At 41.1% G+C, this 20,289-nt stretch overlaps 1 protein-coding gene across 2 annotated transcripts in view; it reads right to left on the reverse strand.

Moving 5' to 3' along the window:
• The window catches only part of MAP3K1 (mitogen-activated protein kinase kinase kinase 1), a 58,872-nt gene extending 41,895 nt beyond the window's left edge, over positions 1–16,977 (reverse strand). The window contains exons 1-2 of one of the 2 annotated variants that reach the window (XM_040089803.2): positions 16,967–16,977; positions 16,736–16,865 (exon numbers count right to left, since the gene is read on the reverse strand). Coding sequence is in view for 1 of the 2 variants with exons in the window: in XM_058424062.1 (XP_058280045.1) it covers positions 14,792–14,832 (41 nt within the window). In the remaining variant the exon portion in view is untranslated. Of the gene's footprint in view, positions 1–14,791; positions 14,881–16,735; positions 16,866–16,966 lie in introns of those variants that run through there. The other variant, XM_058424062.1, reaches the window with a different exon arrangement.
• Between the last annotated feature and the right edge of the window lie 3,312 nt (positions 16,978–20,289).

Here is a 20,289-nt window from a genome sequence, read left to right on the forward strand (position 1 = left end):
AGGTGTTCATATTTATATAACAGCAATAATTTAAAAGTAATGTTCCTACTAAGAAGAAAAAAGATGAAATCTAGCCCATGAATGGAAGCATTGTCAAAAAATTATGATTAATGTGGTAAGCAAGTTATCTGAACTTTTTAATTTTATTTTATTAAATCAGCATATCCATCATTTTTCTCCCTTATGAAGGGCAGCAAAATACACACATATGAGAAAAATAGGCAAAAATGTCTATGCCTAATTTAAAATACAAAGCAAAAGTGCCAGTAGTGTCTGGGGTGAGGCGGGGGGGCAGGGAAGAGAGTGTTATCTTTGTCTGAATCTTCTTCTTATTTCATATATTCACCAGTTAGTAAAATTTTAAGCAAATTGTGATATTTTAATGTATACCCCCTCACTACTTCATTTCATCATTAAAAGCACCATTTCTAATGTGAAACATTGTTAAGTTGTCATAAGACCAAAATATATTAGAGCTATTCCTGTATTAATGTTGGGATCTAAGTAGGTATGTACTTTTCAGGACCTACTTGGTAAAAGACACTATTAAAGTGAATTCAGTAAATTTAACTAAGTTTTAGACTGAAACATAGGCGTAATAAGGAAAGAATATGCACTTAGTTTTGAATCTTATGTTTGAAAGTAGTCTATATAGTTGTACACCTACAAGAACAACTCTATTTAAACTAGCCCAGCATGAGTGTGAGCTTTTTTTCAGGTAAGAAAGCCAGTATCATAAGCCCACCTTCCCAAAATCTAGTACAGAACTTAACTAGAGAAATATTTTGTCAATCCTTTTCTCCCTACTGTTTAGTGCAGTGAAGAACAACAAATGGAAAACACCTGAAACACCAACAAAAGCAAACACAGAACAGGCCACAAATGATAATGTGAAGAGGTCCAGAGCTTCAGTGAAGCCAAGCCCCAACTCTTTCCCTTTCCACATCCCACTGGCAGACACAAATCTTTACCAACATAGACTACAAGTTTCATGGCTGGCTGAGAAACCATCTTGTCTTCCAAGTAGTCTGGTCCAGTAGATACATGGTTTGCAAGTGTTGTCATTTCACTTCACAACTAACCTAAAAGTTCTAAGCCTAGTAACCTCACAGAACTTAATTCACTGAGATACTTTCTGTGTTGTAGTTTTGACAAGAATTTCTGAAACTAACGCACATCAGTGAGTTTTTACTTCAAATTATTACTGATTTCTCCTGAAATCTCAAAGTTTTGACCACCACAATGCTCTAAAATTGGAGAGGCAGTAAGTGAATTCTGTGCTTTCAAGTGTGTCTTAATTTGGTTTCCAGAGCTTTTCCACTTAATCTTATTTCAGGGTTCTAAGGGAAGGTTAAACTAACACTGACTGAATTTTCTATTTGTGTTTAAAAAACATCTTATAATTTCTTGATGCAACAACAAATCCTGGTCCATTAAAATGACAACCAAAAAAAAAAAAAAAAAAGGCAAGACAGTAAAACTTACTGACTTACTGGCTCAAATTGGTGGATGAAGCCAGTTCTCATCACAGACATTTGACCAAAAGCACCTCAAGCAAGATACGTATTTTGAGAAAAGCATTTTTTCTGCATTATTCTTGGAAGAGTCTTAACTACTTCCAACTTCAGAGTAATTATGTAAATAACATTTAATACTGTGTACTCATTCCTTAACAAGTCGGAATAAACCACATCACTCAGAGCAAATTGGCTGATAAATGAACTCTTGTGGTGCTTTGTTTCCACTTTTAAAAAAAAGGCACTACATTTCTGAAAAAGGTGAAAGACTACTAGTGACTATTTTGCTGTATTGTTTCCTTCCCTGCCTTTACATTAAAATAGCTTCCTAATTCATATGAAAGTATCCAAGGAGCAGTTTCATTTTCCAAAAAATGTCAAGCCTCCCAAAGCAGTTTCCAAATTTAGGCTTCACATTTAAGTAACGAAATCTGTATTTCAGCTGTATTCAAAACCAACCTTCACTTTCAGCACAAGCAATTCTAGTTAAAGATGGCACAGCAAAGAAAAAAAAAAACAGAAGAAGCATTCCTCTCCAGAGAACACATAAATCAAATACCAACATGAGAAATTCTTAACTATTAAAAATGTAATTACAAAAATAAAAAATGTTTAAAAAATTATTGAGAAACTAAAGTTAGGTTTCTTTTCTGTATGAACATTCAGACAGAAGTGTATCAACCTAGAAAGGAGCAATATAAGACAAGCACGTGTTTTAAAACTCCAGTATTAAATAAAACACCACCACCACAAAAAAAAAAACAAACCACCACCAACAACAAACCACCCACCCGCAAAAAACCTCTGAATAAGGGATAAAACAGATAAAACAGTTACTTTGGGAAAAAAGTTCACAGTACGAATGAGACTACAATGAATGAGAATCCAATTGGATATTAAAAAAAAAAAAAAAAAAAGCCAAGGTTTCTGAGCCTTTTACAAGTACCAGCAAGTACTTAAGGCACAGGTGAGGCCCAGCTCATTTAATCCTTTTTTGATTTGATGAAGCCAAATTCATCCACAACTGCTTTCTGTAATTCTCTATATACACAATTACATTAAAGTATCTTCAGGAAGTAAAAATCTAAATTAAACAGTTCAAAAGAGTACTTATCTTTGCGCTTTATTGTTTAATTCCTTCTGAAGCAAATTCCTCACTCTTTGTATTAGACTCACTGGACCAATCTACAGATTTTAAAGTGACTTCATGTATTTGCCAGCAGCCATAACTGCCTTTACTCTAAATTAAGTGAAAAGAAACTGGAGAGCTAATTATATTCAAGAGCATGAATTCTTATTTGGAAAGATGAGATTGTCCCATCTTCCTTAACAAAGTTTCATGAGTGTTTTCTGCATAATCGTAAGTGAAATCCCGGTCAGTTTTGTGTTGTCCATACTTCCATAATCTATTGGAAGATTTAATATCAGAATACGTGCAAAAAAATCAGTATAGCCTAAGCCACCATGTTGTTTTTTCAGCAACACATTTAAACATAAGAAACACAAACTAGGACTTGAAGTGATAGTAACAGAAATCATGAAAATATGGGAAATAAAAGCCCAAAATTTCACTGAACCAATTTAAGAAAGGGTAAATTATGCCACTTGTTATACAGGAAGTATCTTTCACTCAAAGGAAAGCAGTAACAACAACTGAATCTGAATTCCCTGAGGTTCTACCAAGAAAGTCATCAGCACTGATTCAGCACCTAAAGGGTAAAGCAGCAACAAATTGAACAAGTGATTATCAAGAAGTCTGAGCACTGAGGCATCTGTAGGAGTTGAGAGTTACACTTCTGATTACCCCACTTTGCTGTGACTTCTCTAAAAGGACTTCTCACCTCAGCTGAAACAATTTGACATAGTAATAATTCTATCCCAGTATTTGTCTGATTATTACAATTTCATAACCCAATTTAATTTACTTTTCTACACCATTTAAGTTTTACTTTAAAGGAAAAGAAAGTGGGGGAAAGATGACTCTTGCAACTCTAGAAGGTGCTCCAGTTTAACAGCATTAATGGCAAATTCAGAGATTACAAAAGGACTCATGTAAAATTAACATGATCAGACATCTTATAAGTTTAACCACCATCACTAAAATACATCTGCAATATGCTCGTTTTATAGCCAAACTAATACTATTCTGAAAGACCTTTATAAGACTAACACCTAAGAAAAAGAGAATAAAAAAGCATTTTCACAACATTTTCACGAAAAAGCATTTCAAAACAGACGATAACTTAATAAATTTTAACAAAGTATTCAACAATTAGGCAAACATTTGTGATCACTAAAGTCGTCACACTAATTTTATTTCTTACCATGAGAACTTTTATGACAGTAGCCGCATCTTAAACCTGGGACAGTAACTGGGAAAGCAGTCTCACATCCTTAAGGAGGTGTGCAAGTGCTTTTCAAATCATTATGAAATCACAGTAATATATACAAGTCCAGAAATAAAAACTAGTTTCCAGGACACACTGGTGTAGCTATAGCTGGGGGATGGTCTGCATGTGAAGCAAGTCATGACCTTATGACTCACTAATGGACTGTTTATGGAAATACTTTTCTCAATAAGTTAATCTTTTACTAGGCACTGGAGTGACCTGACTGTGAACTAGAAGCTGAAGACTCATGTCACCCATTGAATTAATTGCTACATTAAAATGTCAGGCAACCTGGGACAAGCAAAGGGGGACAGAGCCCCAAGTCCATGCAGACATCAGAAAGCAAACATGCCTTTGAAATGTTGGAACAAGGCTAATTGCAGCCCAGGACCAGTGAAGAACACACTGTCACACAATCCTGTCCTGGAAAACCAAAAGCCATTTGCATAGTCAGCCTCAGGAACACTCAGATATGTAACACAAACTATATCAATGCATACTCTCAGGGAAAGTCAGCACTTTCAAAAGATACACTTCCCACACTTGCTTAGCATGTCTGGGTTAAGCATTAGCCAGCCAGTCATGTACCTACACAAAATTAGAAACAAGCTGCTGCATGAATATGGAATAGCGGAGTTCTCAATTCTTACTCCTTGGCTGCCCACTCACAACTACTGAAGAACTAATGCAGTCACACAGAAAGGGTTAAGAATTTTAAATCCTGTAATTATATATTATTTTAGCAAGTGCAAGTAAGTATACAGTAGCCCAACAAGCCCTTATCAAAAGTCGCCATGGTAAGAACTAACCACTTCCCTTGTGAGAGCCAGCTTCATCCCCTCCCAGTTATAAAAACATGCCATTTATTTGAACATGGAAAGGGAGTAACAGTGCCAGACCCATATTGTCTCATTTCCTATTTCCTTTTAAGTATTAAAATGCAGGTCTTTTCACAATGAGATTCAGAAATGCAATGAAGCATACATTGGGCCTTCAGGAGATAAAGTGAAATGTTGGTTCTCTAAAGTGAACTTAAGGGGGGAAAAACTGCAAGTTCTAGCGTTCACTCCCTTGAACTGATTATAAAGAAACATGAGGAAAGATTGGACAGATCGACAGTTAAGAAAAATGCCAAAATCCTGCCCGATAATAACCACACTGAAAACTTTGACTGCATAATTATTTGTGGTTTCAAGCAAAAACCAGTAGTTGAAAAAATATTAATAGCACACAATCCGTATGCCTACTCTGTACTTCCATTAAATCAGAAGTTTATTTATCACCATGTCTGATGCACAAATACTTTGAGATCTGGAGGCAAGGGTGTCTTCTAGACCAGAGATTAACTGACAATACCTAACAAAAAAAAAGAGCCTGTGCTTCCTAAGGCAGCAGCTCCCACAACACAAACTGTGTTTTCCCCACAGAGAGGAGACAGAACACACCTGGTCCTAAGTAGTATAACCAGTTGAGCTCTTTCGCACAGATGACATCTCACATCTCTGAAAATGCTGCTATAGTATAAATCAGTCATCTGTCTGGTTTTAGCTTTGTTCAGTCCAGTCTGCCTACTTACTAGTTCTGCAAATCTGAGCATTAGCACGTTTAGTTCTATGACTAGAGAAACTAGTGTAGTTTTTGTACCAATGTTAACCCAAAAAGGTTCATTTGTTCAGTAGCCTCTCACTTATAAACATTATTTGAACAGACCTGAATTATTTCCCAATAAGCCGGATTAAACAAACTGAGTATTTTTTTCAAAATCTTACAGCTCCCTAAGTATAGCTATTTATAGCTAGAGGTTCTAGGTACATTAATGAAACAGTTACAGTCTTACTTTTGACCATTTTCACCACTATATCCTTTAAATCCGGCTTTGAATCATGACAAACTCACGATTTTTAGATACGTAACAAATCAGCAAGCACCAAAACACTATAAGCATAGCTAGGCAAAAGCAACTAAAGTGTGCTAATTAAAACACACATGTGTGTTTAATATGTAGCAATTCTGTTACAGCCAGGAGGCCTTGCAGTTTGTAGAACCTACTACAGGACTAGATGTTGCACCCTTCTTTTTCTCTCCAAAGTTCTACAAAGGTACATATTGTCAGAGGCAGCCCAGCTTCCTAACTTTACAAGTCTTGGAACAAGTTTTACGCACTTGAATGCCACAAGGTGCAGAGAACTTACCTAGCTGCTGTGAGTACAACAGGTATGGCAGCTTCATCCTGCTGCCAGCTGCTACACAGAGCTGATGAGCAGAGAAAGGTCTCTCAGAACCCTGACAGAGTCACAAATAACTCCAAAGTGGGCACAGTGGTAAATTCAGGTGCTGATTTTCCTCTGAAGTGGAATTTATGTTTTGAACAAAACCCACACTAACTAGTCAAAATGCCTTGCTTTATTTCAGGCTAAGGTACCAACATTACAAATATGATAGATACACATGAAGTGAACACTTGCTCACAAAGAATACAAATAAAGCCAATAAGACTCCACCACTGTTTAAGGTTTTTACTAGAGGCTCATTCACAAGATTAAAACTTGAGGTTTTGTCTAAGTCCTAGCTATTTAGGTCTCAACTACTTATGCACATGCAAGTACGTTAAATACAGTTGACATACTAATGCATACAGCTAAGCTGCTTCCTGGGAAGAAATACTTTCAAAAAATTATTTGTCAAGAAGAAAAAGTGAAAGACCTATTTTGATGAAGTTCCTATGGAACTCTGTCTACATGATAGAAACTAGCAGCTTTCCTAGTAGTTCCCCTTGCTAGCTCCTCAACAGTCCACCCAAGTAGGCTGAAAGGAAGCCAAAAATCAAAAATTTCTGTCTGTGCTCTCCCCTGCAATCTTGATTCCCAGGGTCTACAAGTGGCTTGCCCTGGCACTGGACCTATATTCTCATTTGCAGTCAATTTTAAAATAAAGGAATGCAATTCATACGTAGCTGATTTCAAAATGTCAAAGCAATTCTCCTTCTCTACTTGGCTTTGCTGGGCATTCCCACTAACAGCAGCAGAACTGTAAAACGCTGCCACAAACATGCAACTTAAAGCAGGTCAGAACAAGCAAACAGTAGAGCAAACTAATTTACTGCTGAGACACCAGGGAGAATTAAATACTTCAGCACATTTACCGAGACAAGATGGTTTACCATTGTACCTGAACATGCTGGAACTTAACAACATGCTTAAAAGACAAATCTGACAATACAGTAGTGAGGTTCTGCTTAACCATACATACACCTAACTTTTCATAAAGAGCTAATCTATAATTTAGAACTTTCAATATGAATAAAAATTTCAAGATCAAGTATAACCGTACTTCAAATGAGTTTAGAAAGATGAACAGTAAGCAGTTTCATTTGTTTACTATCATGAGTTAAGGCTTGGTTAAAGACACTACTTTTCTGAGAAATGCCGGTTTTCACAAAGGTTTGTGACCTTATCAGTAAACTGTAGCCCAAAGAGCAACAGCCAAGGAAAGTTACTGTCACTGTTTTACTTGGAACAGACAGTAAACATTCGAATGAGATGTCATCAAGACCTTTTTCATGGACATGTCAATGGGCAATGTTCAGCTCAAACATTTCCTGTTTTGTTTTGGGTTTTTTTTCCCTTTAGAAAGGGAAGTCCATCTTCTACTGTAGAAAAGAGACAGGATTTGCAGGAGAGTCAGGGAATCTGCAAATTCTGACTTTTCTCCTTTTGTGGAACAAAAAACCCTGTTAGACTGAGGAATTCTTTTTGCCTAAAATAATGAGCTTCTCAGGTACAGGGAACACTTCACATTTTTTTATATTACTACTCTGGTACTTTCTAAGCCCTTTTCCTGTATTTTCCACTCCTAAGAGAGTCAACTTGGACCCACTGAGCTTTGAAGTATCTATACAATAAAAAAGAATTGAATCCTTCGCTACCAGCAATATAGCAGAAATGAGAGACAACAGTAACCACATTGAACAGAGGATGCTGGCATGCAGCATAGGCCAAACACAAAGACCAGGCACAATCTCCCAAGTCAGTTTGCCAATCCATACCTTTCCTCACTCAGCTTGCTAAGTGCATCAGTGTGCGCTGGTTTACAATGCTGAACACATCCTTACATGAAAGCACCTTACAACTTTGAAAAGATGGAAGACATCTTAGTTTAATCCAAAGTATTTATTATTTTATTATGTGCCCTCTTACCACAAAAAAGGGCACTCAGTCTGCATGTTAATCTTCATAGTGAGAGAAACCATGCTGATCAAACTCTTCCTTACTGGTTTGGAAAAAAGCATTTCTAAAATGACAACCCTGAAGGCCACCTCCATTGCTTTCTGCCAGAGCTCTGCATGGCTTAAGGTGTCTCCTTTTAATGCCTTCTTGTCCACAAGGCTGGAGGGGAGGTAGAGTGGGAGCTTCTTCTCCCACTTCTTATACTACTGGGCTTAAAGCAAATGTAGAGCAATCTGCATGTTTTTACGATCTCTTTTCCATGTACCCCTGCTTTTACTCCCGAGAGCCTCTGAGAAGGGTAAGAAACATGTAGTTGAAACTCAGAGTAAATTCTTCTCCAGGGAACAAACTCTAGCTTTTAGTTAATTTTAGGAAGAAGTTTGAGGAAGTGTGTAAACAAGGCTGTGTGGAGCAGAACGTACGAGGCCACCAGTCCTAGCCCTAACCTTGCAGGTTCAAAGAGAAAGCAAATTATGCTGGTTACTGTGACCCTGCCAGGCAGATAGTGAAGAGCTTGGCTGCATTTACTGGGCATTATAGAAATAGTTTCCACACCATGGAAAACCTAACAGAAACCCCAAAGCCCTCGCATTTTCTACAGGCTGGGGCATTCAATTTGCCTGAGAGATCAGGAGACCTAATGTAATAAGCTGTTCATTACAAATCAATGAAGAATTTACAGTTAAAACCCCCCAAAAAACAATGTTGATTCTACCCTTACAGGAGTAGCCCTTCTCTGGATCTACATGGAAGCATTACAGAATTATCCTTTTAAAGATAAACTTATGCATATTAGTACAGTTTTAAGAATAACTCCATCCAGCTCAACACAATTAAAAAACTAACTCTCCTCATTTCCGTTTTAAATATGAACTGTGAAAGAACTTTACTCAACTATAGAAGCTACCCCCTATGTTTTATCTATATGAATAATCTAACAAAATTAATATGCAATACAGATCCTTAATATGGAAGATCTTTTCCAAGTTTCTAAGAATACATTAATACTGTCTTAGCAAGCTTCCATGTTAATTAGAACTGCAATAATTTCTTGCATTAAGCAAAGAAGCCTGTAGCCTGGACTTCTGTAGAGGCATTTCCTTTAGTGAAATAACAAACATTTCAGATCTTTATTTATGGAAAGATTTAAGGCACTAATTATAGATGTAATGTCAAAGTTAAAACATGCAGCCCAAGAAAAAATATTGAAAAGACTATTAATATCACACTTTGCAACTCCACCATCTAAAACCATGAAAGAAGTTAAAAAAAAAAAAAAGGGTAAAATATTATAAACTGAGAAACTGCCACTGACAACACAAGATTTTTCAAACTATATACTCAGCAACCAGAAATTAAAAGCACTGTCACAATTCAAAACAATTAGAATATTGTCTTAGCCATGGTGGTACACAAACACTACCCTGCTAGATTGTCTTAATCTGACAAGCTCAGTAAACTGCACATGAACTGCAAACTGGATCTCACTGCAAGTTTCACCACACTTTTGACAGATATTTACATTTTTGTATTCATCTCCAAATGCAGAGCACTTACATATTATCTGAAGGTGAAATATCATCCACCGAGCTTAGAAGCCTCACTTTTAAATACTAAGAGAACTACTAAAATAATATTGTGCAGACATTTGCTGTAGAATGGGAGGTAACACAAACCATTTTTATAAAAAAATCCCAAAACTGTTTCTCAATTTGTTATGACTAATTAGGGTTAGGGTTTGTGTTTTTTTTTTTCCTTCAGCATTTTAAATATTTAGACTAAACTCTTTTAGCATCTGAAAGGAATAGTCCTGAAGATTCAAACATGACGGTTATACATGACTGCAAAAACCGTCAGGGTGTAAGACGGTATTTCAGAGAATACTATGAAACACTATATGCACACCTTTGAGGGTGAACTTCAGCTCCAAAAGTACCTGATCATCACTGCTGACAGCTGAGTAAGAACTCATTTCAGTTTGCTCAAAAGCAAGAGACTAGAGGCTCAAGAACAGGATGGGGAAGAGCTCAGGCAGTAAGATGTCAGAGGTGGTCAGATGTCAGTGAGGTTAAGCAGATGCAACTCACTTCCAAGCACCCTATTTCCACGTTCCACAGTGACCCTGGATAAGTTACAAGGAGCTGCAGCACCAAAAGCAGGGTGAAATCTATTGATGGGAAATACTATGAAAGAACTGAAATTGTCCAGCATAATAATCACATTAGCAGTCATTTAACTACCAGTTAGAATACTAGGACAAGAGAAATGAGAACAGACAGTATTATGCTGTATTTCCATGAATTATTTGAAAAGTTTACACTTCAGGGACAAAAATGAAATATATGGAGGCAGTGTGAAACAAAGGTAGATTGACTTGAATTATACAGTTTAATCGCAGAAATAGGAATACTCCATTACAGTCTATGTTGAAAGAAGAAAACCCACACTTTTTGAAAACATCTTAAAATCTTTAATCATCCCATGCTGAACACTATCAAAATAACTGGATATTAATAAGCCAAAAAAGAGAGGGACTGATGCCTCTATCACCTTTTATTACGACTATTTGAAAACTATTCCATCGATTTCCAGACAGAAGGTAAATAATTTCTAATTTCAAATTGCTCTTAAGTAGCAAGTAAATAGAGCTGCTGTGTTTTCAGGACATTTTACAGAAAAGATCCAACAAAACTGATCTTCTAAAAGCACACCAACAAACAAACAACTCAAACAAAATAAAGCAGACAAACCTCCAAAACTAAATAAAACGCCCAAAACCTACAACCCAAGAAACACATCAGAAAGAAAAAAAACGCCAAAACCCCACAAACCCCTCCCCTCCCCACTCCACCCCCCCCCCAAACCAAACCGCACCAAAACCCCCTCAAAACTCCAAAGACACAGGAAAAAAAATAGGCAAGACACTTCAGCACCAACCAGAATTCTCCAGTTCTACTTGTGTAGTGTTGTGAGACTGGAAAGCGGAAGCAACCCTGCAGGCAATACACTCAGCCTCTGGGTAAAGATAAAAAGGGAGGGCAGCAATAGAAAGCAACTCTCCACTTAACCACGTTCTCTAGTCACGCAAAGACAAGTAATGAAGCCCTTTAAAAAGCTTTCTGACCACTCTGCCTTAAGCGAAAGAATGAACTGTAATTCTAGAGCTTTAAGTGAGCGCACAGCAGATAAAAAGTAAATTAAGATGACCCTCGGGTCTCTGCAGAGAATCCTCTGAGAACACTCAGATTAGCCTTAGAAATTCAGAACTCAAACCAGATTGGTCCTCTTATCACCACTTCTGCTGAAAACCAGCTTTACAAGTTTGTTTAAAAAATAACTACATGGCAACGTATAATTTGTATTTTAAACAAGCTTATGCCAAGTTTCACCAATACCGGAAGCCAGTGAAAGCCAACAGAAGCATTCCCACATTCATTCCACCCCCAGATGCTTGTTTCTGCTCCCGCCTCACGCTCTCCTGCAGCAACATAAATCTCTGCACAGTTGTACCATTACTTTTGAAAGTGTTAGTACACTAAATGTCTTGTGAAGTTCAAATCCATCATACAGAAGGAAAAACTGGTCTTCAAATCTTGTACTCTTCATGTTCAACCTTTGGTTAAGATGTGACTGTACATGTCTACACACAGGTATTGCACTGAGCAGTACTTAGACTCCACTGAGTGACAGTAGAGACTGAACCTTTAGTATCACTAAATCCAATGAGACAGAAAGCTCCAGATTAGTTAGTTACAATCTATTTACTTTGCACAGGAACAAAGAAACTGCCATACCACATCAGACCATTTAAGCAGAACCCTACCACTTGCAATAACTAAGAGTGATAAAAATCAGACATTGTAGGGGGTGACCCTCTTCCAAAAGTACTCCCAAGCCACAGAGCACAGAGGAGGTAGAAAGGCAATCTTCTCTCACCACAGTATCCACTCAAACTGGAAGCAGAAAATCTGGTGGCTTATTTACATATATGGTTATAAACATCAAACATTAGAGACCTGGATGAAATAGAAAGTTGTATTTTACCTTAGCTGGGAATAGACAAGATCAAAAATAAGCAATATTTTTTTTTTACCTTAGCAGAGAAACAGAGAAAGTTAGCATTTCAGTGACAGAAAAATCCTTGACCATGCTCTGCAGTCACTGTAGGTGCTCTCTCTTTGTTCCCACTCCAACTCCCAGTGCTCTGTTAAAAGCATTCATGTCCTCCTTTGAAAGTCAAAGTTACTACAAATTGATAAACAGAGCTGAAACTGACGAGCCTTTATTAGTACACGTGTACATACAGACAAAACTTCAGTTTTACAGTGTGACTTTGGTGTCTCTAGCATGTGTCAAATAGCAATTGAAGAAAAATACAGTATAAACATCTCCAAGGGTCACCTTGCAGCTTAACGATATAGCCAGCACATGACTTTCCAAACGCTCAATTTTCATGGAAGTCACAAAGCATGTGGTTACTGCGCACAGAAGAGATGAACTGCCCCTTTGGTTTTTACAAAAACATGATTACAGCAATATAAACTAATGCTATACTTGGGGAAGTAACAAGGTATCTCCACCAATTTCAGACACAAATAGCATTTTAAGGTCTGGATGTTTTAAAAGCATATTGTTAAGCTCACAGAGAAGGAGGGGTGCTTTACCTCCATAGATTTCTCTCATGCTACAAGAAATCACACTACAGTTATCACTAAATTCACTATTTGGATCTTGTCATAAACAAAAACAATATACTGACAGTAAACAATATCTATGGGATAAGAGATCTGAAATGCTTTATCATGTTGAAGAAGCAATTCCTAGGAAAACAGGTCCCTTCTTCTCTTACAGTGATATAAGATAGCTTAAACCCTTCACTGCTTTTAGTGAAAATATTCACTCTACTGCCTGACTTGCAGAATGCTTGAGAGCTTAAAGGAAAAAAAAAAAAAAAGTAATATTTACATCTATAATTCAACAGCAGTCGGTTTCCCTTCTCAGCTTCATTTTGAGGCGCAGGAAGGTCTACCAAGCATAAACAGAAACAAGAAACTATTTAAAAGGAAGTAACTGTAATACCAAAGAGACTGATAGGGGGACTTTGGAGCAATCACAGTATCTTCTAATAGTAGATCCTTACAGCAAAGTACAACTAACTGTATTCAAAGCGTCCCCATAAAACATTATTTAAATTATGCCTTTCAGTTTGCCTCTTACTAAATATCTGGGCAACAGCTGTCCAGGCAAATTTAATGTGTATTACTGTTACTCACATATAAACTAGACTTCCTCCTCCAGCTAAAACAAGTAAATTTTAAAATAAGGGCAGATAGATGTTTTACATTTTTTAAACAGTTTGGTAAATATTACTTGGTCTAATATCTGTTTATTGGTAACACAGCACACAGAATTACTAAGATACTCTACATGAGCATTCAGAGCATTTTTGAAAGACAATCATTGTTAAAGTTGTCATGTATTTTCAACTGCACTTATAATAAACCCAAAGTACACTCAATGAAATATTGAAGAGAAAAGCATTTGGCATTCAGTATTCTCTAAGATTTGTTAACATTCCTAGTCAAATAGCACAAAGCACTCACAAGTACCGTAACTTGTATATACACTCAGTACACGGATTTGCCCAAATGCACGTACTTTGTAAGCAAAACTGTCCGTGTGAAAAGATAAAAAAATCCCACAGCTGCTTTGTCATTGCTGCTGTGGGACCAACTACCAAGGACGGACGCTCCGTTTCAGCACTGGTGCGATATACATTGACCTTCCTGCACCTCCAACACCAAGCCTAACTCCCACTTGCTATCACCACGAGACTCAACTGCTTTAAACATACAGATTCTTTTTTTTTCCTTGAAAGCCATGAAACTTGATATAACTGTATTAGAATATACAGTACTTTATAATTTCATGACTTTATGAAAACAAAGATGGTGCCAAGAGTTTATAAAAAGACAAGGCACTCACTAACATTTGTACATCATTCCCCTTCCCCAAAAGGAATTAGCAGGAATTTACAATTTCCTGCAAATCCTTCTGTAAGTACAGAGCCATTTCTTATCTGCACAACCACACCGTAACAAGTATTTTTACACTGCCCTAGGAACAGGCCAAAATCCATCTGAATTGCTGAAAATACATATAAACAGGACACTGGTTGAGAAAACAGTTCTTATTACAGTTCTCCCATGGTAATTCAACCTTTAAAAAATATTCCTGAGGTTTGACTGACATAAGACACAACTGAAAAGAACACACAAGTCGTAAGTCCAAACAGGAATTATATTTTTATGAGCTTTAAATGATTAGTCAAACTAAGGCATCACTAAAATAGGTCGCTGGATGTTAAAACTAAGTTCTCAAACTACAGAGTCCACATCAGATAAAACCTACCAAGAGATCCAGGTGAAATCGTCACCTTGACATCAAAATTACATGGTCATAGTGCAGTGCCTACACACATACACACCAGACCAGTATGGCCCAGCAAGTACACGTTAAAGCTGAAATGTGTTCTGAAGTACTTAAACTGCTTTACTATGGGCATGAAGTTCACTCTCATCCTGAATACTTGTACACATGCTAAACAGGCGAAATACTGGCAGCTCACAAGAAAATGGACTTATCAGTTAATACATACAGAAAGCAAATATGGGCCGCAAACACCAGGGCGCTGAACATAACCACTGAAATTTATCCCCTAGACCAAACCACGACAAAATTACTTTCTCCTAGAAAACAGAGAGGATATTTATGCTTCAGAAGCTTTTCCTCTTGTTACTAGAGGAAATCAGTTCTGCATTATCGCGAAGCTGCAAATTACAATCTGACTTCGGAAAAGTCCTGGTGGGGCGGGGGGAAGGGGAAAGTTTAAAAAAAAAAAAAAAAATCAAACCGATTATTCAGTTTTGCAACCAAGTGCTCGGGCAGCGCCTGGGGAGCACCCAAGGCAGGCGCTCAGCCGCCGCCCGCAGCCCGGCCCCGGCCCCGCGGGAAGCACCGCGCTCGCTCGCCCCGAGCCCCAATGGCTGCTGACACATCCGGCCCCGGCCGCGCCACCGCCCCGAGCTCACACTTCAAAGCCTTTCGGGACTCCGGCAGAAGTCAAACACAAACGTACCCCGCGGCCACACGGGCCGCCCCCCGCGGCTCCGCTCCCGCGGCTCGGCTCCCGCGCAGCCCCGCGCCGCTGACAGCTGCGGCCGGCGGGCCAGCCCGGCCCGGCCGTGCCCTTCGCTCAGCCCCGTACCAGGTGCCCCGGGGGAAGGTGGGCAGCGGGCGAGCTCTGCCCGCCGCGCCCCAGCGCTGCGCTCCGCGGCGGCTCCCGCCGCCCCCGCATCCGCTACCGGCCCGCGGCCGGAGGGGAGCGGGGCGCCGGAGCCCGCCCCGAGCCCCGTCCGCGGGAACAGCCCCGACGCCGCCGCTGTCACGCAGCGCCCGCCGGGACCGACCCTTGCCCGCCCCTCCGGCCGCCGGCGCCCCTCACCTCGCGGCGGGGGACGGCTCCATCCTCCGCTCGGCGGTGGGGTCCGTCCCCGTCGGGCTCCCCGCCGGCAGCGGCTCCAGGAGCTCGGCGCAGCGGCTGGGGGAGGCAGCCGGGCTGGCGGGACCGGAGCGCGGCGGCCCGGGAAGATAGTGCAGCAGCAGCGTCTCGGGGGGCTCCGGCGAGGAGGAGGAGGAAGAGGAGGAGGCGGCCGGGGCGGCGGCGAGGAAAAGGGGCGCCTCCGGCAGCCGGTCCAGCTCCACGCTCCGCACTTTGCGCAGCTGCTTCCGTCTCCAGTCAGAGCGCTGTTCCCGGCAGCCGCCGCCCGCCTCGCGCAAGAGCCCCCCGCCGCTACCGGCGACGCTCCCCGCCGCCGCGCCGCCCTTCAGGCTCCCGCAGGCGGCGGCGGCGGCTGCCTCCGCGCCGCCGCCCGAGGATAATCCCGATGACGAGGCGCGATCCCCCGCCGCCGCCGCCATTTTCTCTGTCGGGTCACATCGGGCTCCCGAGCACCGGGGGCCGCCGGCGGCCAGCGCGCTGCGCAAAAGGCGCCGCCTGCGCAAACGGCGTAGGGCGGGGGCGGACGGCGGGCGCGGATTGGCGGCGGTGCGCGCCGGGGGCGGGGCCGCGCCCGTAGGTGCCGCGGGGCCGCGCCCCGCCCGCCCCCGCGCAGGTGTCGGGGCGGGGAGGGAGCGGGGCGGGAGCGCGCCTGCCGCCGCCGCCGCTGCGCCGCGGGGCCGGGGCCGGGGCCGGGGCCGGAGGGGGGAGCGGGACGGGGTACGTCCGTGCGGCCGAGCCGGGCCCGGGAGCCGGTGGAGGCTACAAGCGGGGAGCGCGGCCCCGCCCCCACGCGGCCCTCCCCATGTGCGAGAGAGCGGCGGAGGCTCCGGTGGCCCCCGGGCGGGCTGCGTTCCCCCGTGCGAGGCACGGAGAAGCCTTTTTCGGATCCCGGAGCGCTCCCAACTCGCGCCCCCGTAACCTGAGCCCGTGCTCTCCTCAGCATTTCCCTGGCAGCCGGCGAGGGAGCGGGAGGAGCGGAGCGCCCGCGGTGCTTCGCTGCGTGCAGCCGAGGAGTCGCCTCTGCGCTGTGCCCCAGCTCACCTGGTCGTCCCTCTCTGGAGTTAGTAGGAAATTAAATGCACATCCTCGCTCGTAGCCTACGCGTGTCCCTCTCAGGGCTGCCCTCAGTTGGCCGGCGCCGCTCCCCCGGTCCTCAGGTACTTCTCCATATCTGCAAAGGACGGAGAAGCGTTAATGTCGGAGCACGCCCGTCTCCATGTGTGCGCAGGAATGCGCACGTCGATGAGGTTATACCCTGCCCTGCACACCTACCGCCGCGGCTGTTTCCTGAGAGACTGCGGGAGGGAAGAAAGGCAGGAGGCATCACATGACCAGAACCTTGGGGAGGTTCAAGTAAATTTTCTACTTGTCGGGATTTTCACTCGGCCGCATTGGAGTGGGTTTGCTTTTTGGTCTCAGAGGAGAAAGGGAAGACTGGATGTTGCTATGCATGTAAGGTTGTTTTCAGGATGGTGTGATTTTTAGGTACAGTGTAAGTCACACAGTTCAAAGCACTTAAGCTGAATACTTCAGGCTTATTTCTCAGAATTTGGTAGGCATCCAAGTGTACCATTGACTAAGCGTCTCAACAATGATTATTAGTGTGGTCAGTTTGCTGGGCTTAGTGATTTGATCTGAAGCACTGGTTGAGAATTGCCTTCTAACAGAAGCAGATTCTTTCTTGCCTTACATATATGATCAGAGGCTGACCTAAATGTAGGGTCTTTGTTGGAGGATGTGATGAGCAGATAGGAAGAGGTTTTTCCCCTCTAGACAAAAGCCTTTTTGTGCTCCATATACTTGCAGAATATTATCAGTAGGTAAGGTCTTGAGATCACACTGAGTGAATTATTTAGGTGGGCTGTGAAGATGCCGCTCTACAATCATCCTTGTGCAGGTTTTTCAGTGAAGGAGGCTGGGAGAAAGTCAGTCATTCACTGTTGTCTTGCAAGTGTGGTTTCTTTGGGATTAGCAGATCATCTAATATTCTCTTATAATGTACAATTCAGAGACGTAAATTAATTCCGAGTTTCATAAAGATAGCGTCTCATGCTTGCTTAAACCCTCTGTTATAAAAAATTAGAGAAAGTTTTCTGGAAGATTCCTAGACCAAGACACATTGACAAAGTGAGACTGTTACTCACAGGAATAAGATAACAAAGTGTCCACTTCATAGACGCAGCCTGAAATTAGTTGCATACAGATTGGTGCACTATTATATATTTTCAAATATTCCTCTCTGCTATAAAATCAGAAAAAGGAAAGAAAATAACCTCACAAAACCCTATGCTTTTAAAGACAGCTAAACATAACAAGAGGATGAGTTTAAGTATTTTATAAATACTCATCACATGGAAGAGGAATATCTTTTTGAATAGCAATTGGTTGGAATACAATACAGAAGAGAAAAAGCACATCTTCAATAAAAGCAAATCTAGGAGGCAAGGTTGCATACAGTGTGTGACAGTTCTAGGGGATAGCTCTCCCAGAGTGCCAAGACTCCAAAAGGGGAGAAGAAAACAGGAAAATCAAGGAAAATGTCAGAGTGGCAGTGGGATAAAGAGGAATGTGCGTGATACTGAAGTGAAATGTTTTCTGGAAGGCAGCTAAGAACGGGGCAAAACATAAAATACAGGTACAGTGGGAGGCACCAGTGTAATGGCTAAAAGGAGACGGGTGCTGTCACCACTCCTGTTGAGGCATTACTTTGCCTTTTGAGTAAGGCCAGCACTGTCAAGGGTTTGAGTTACACTTGGACAAGATGCAAAGTGGAAACCTCTAACTATTCTGTCATTAAAAAATGCATGGCATGCCTTACAATTGTTGTTTATCCCCTGATTACTGGGGATTTCAATTCTAACAAACCACATTCTGCCTGTAACCCTTATATTCACTGTATTTTTTCAAATGTGTGTTTCTCCACAGTGCCTTGACCAGAGAGGGAAGCACAGTGGCTGATAAAACCCACCTTCCATTCCTCACTCCAGGACACTCCTTAGTGCATTGCTGGCATGCAACACAGTTTTATGCACAATATAAAGGCTCTACCACTTTGAAATCAGAAATTCAACATGCTGATTGTCATCTGCGTTTTCTCATTTGCTTGTAATTTGTTGTTGTTGTTGTTTTGGGGGTTTTTTTGGTGGTTTTTTTTTGTTGTTGTTTTGTTTGTTTTGTTTTGTTTTTGTTTTTTGTTTGGGGTTTTGGGTTTTTTTTTTTTGGGGGGGGGGGGGTTGGTTTTTTTTTTTTTTTTGCACTTGAACAAATGAGTTGACCTGATGGAAAAAAGTACAGAACTTACTGAAGAGCTCTGAAAGATACTCAGTTACCTCTTGCACAGATTATTTCTCAGTCTATTTAAAACTCAGCTCTAGAAGGTAGCATGAAACTTTTAACAGTTTTCAGTCACAAGTAACGGCACCCAGGGTTTGTTATGAAACAGAGGCCTTTGGCCTCAAATTAGCATCGTGCAATATTTGGAACATCTACTGTTGTACACAAAGAAACTTCTGTTTGGGAACACACTAAGATTTTGCAAGCCAAGTAGTTTCCTTGTTGCACAAAACTTGTAACAGTGTAATGAATAATCAACAATTTTCAACATGCTAGAGATAGGAATCTGCTGTGCCCCTGAATACATAACCTAGGCATCATCATGCACAAACAGAATAAATATGGGAGATAACACAGTCCATAGTTTCTGGTCTTGACTAAACATGCAAAAAGTGCTTTAATACTGTATACAAACTGGATTCTCCCAGTCTTGTTAGTCTGTGTAGAAAGACTTATCCCCACCTTGATCTTCTATTCATTCTTTCCGTTGTGAGAAAGGGAAAACAAACCTGTTCCTAAGCCAAAATCCTTTCCTGTTTACTCTTCCGTGCAATGGAAAAGTCAAGCAACTAAATGAGGACCTTTTCATGCTTTTTTTCTATGTCCAGCTGAAAATCAGTTTTCTGTAGAAATGTTTTGCCATCTTGCTGATGCACCATTCTTACTTTATAGCATAAACAGGTGTACTTTTCAGAAGAAATTTCCTTGAGGAAAGCAGGATCATGTGCCTCTTCTCAGGAGAGAGGATGTCAGGTAAAACTGGAACCTGTCACAGAAAATTGTAGGGGTTTTGATCACACACTGGGAATATCCAGTCTACTGTTATTTATGTATTTCTTTTCTAAATGTTTTACTTATGCTTTTCTTCACTATTTCAATAGAAAACACGTTTAAAGTTTTTTTTTTCCACTCACATTTCCATCCACATGGAACTGAACTTCTGTTAAAAATGTTATTTGGATCCATGAAACTGACGGTGATGTTTTACCTAGGTATCAGATCCATACTATAAGGAAAGAGCTGTACTAAAACCTCCTTGTTTTGCCAAAGCATGTAATAACAGGCTCTTGATTATTTTTAAGAACTAATGATGCTGATACTACTTACAACACTCGTGTATTGTCTAGTCACATTCCTTACACTTAACAATTTTTTTTGCTCATGAACTGGTGAACCTTTTGGTCTATCCACCATAAGATCCAAAGCAAAAAGGTGATCTCTTTCCAAAGTTTGCAATTTAAGTATGAAAGACAAACAGGCAA

Source organism: Hirundo rustica, chromosome Z (genome assembly GCF_015227805.2).
Source record: "Hirundo rustica isolate bHirRus1 chromosome Z, bHirRus1.pri.v3, whole genome shotgun sequence".
Lineage (NCBI taxonomy): Eukaryota > Metazoa > Chordata > Aves > Passeriformes > Hirundinidae > Hirundo > Hirundo rustica.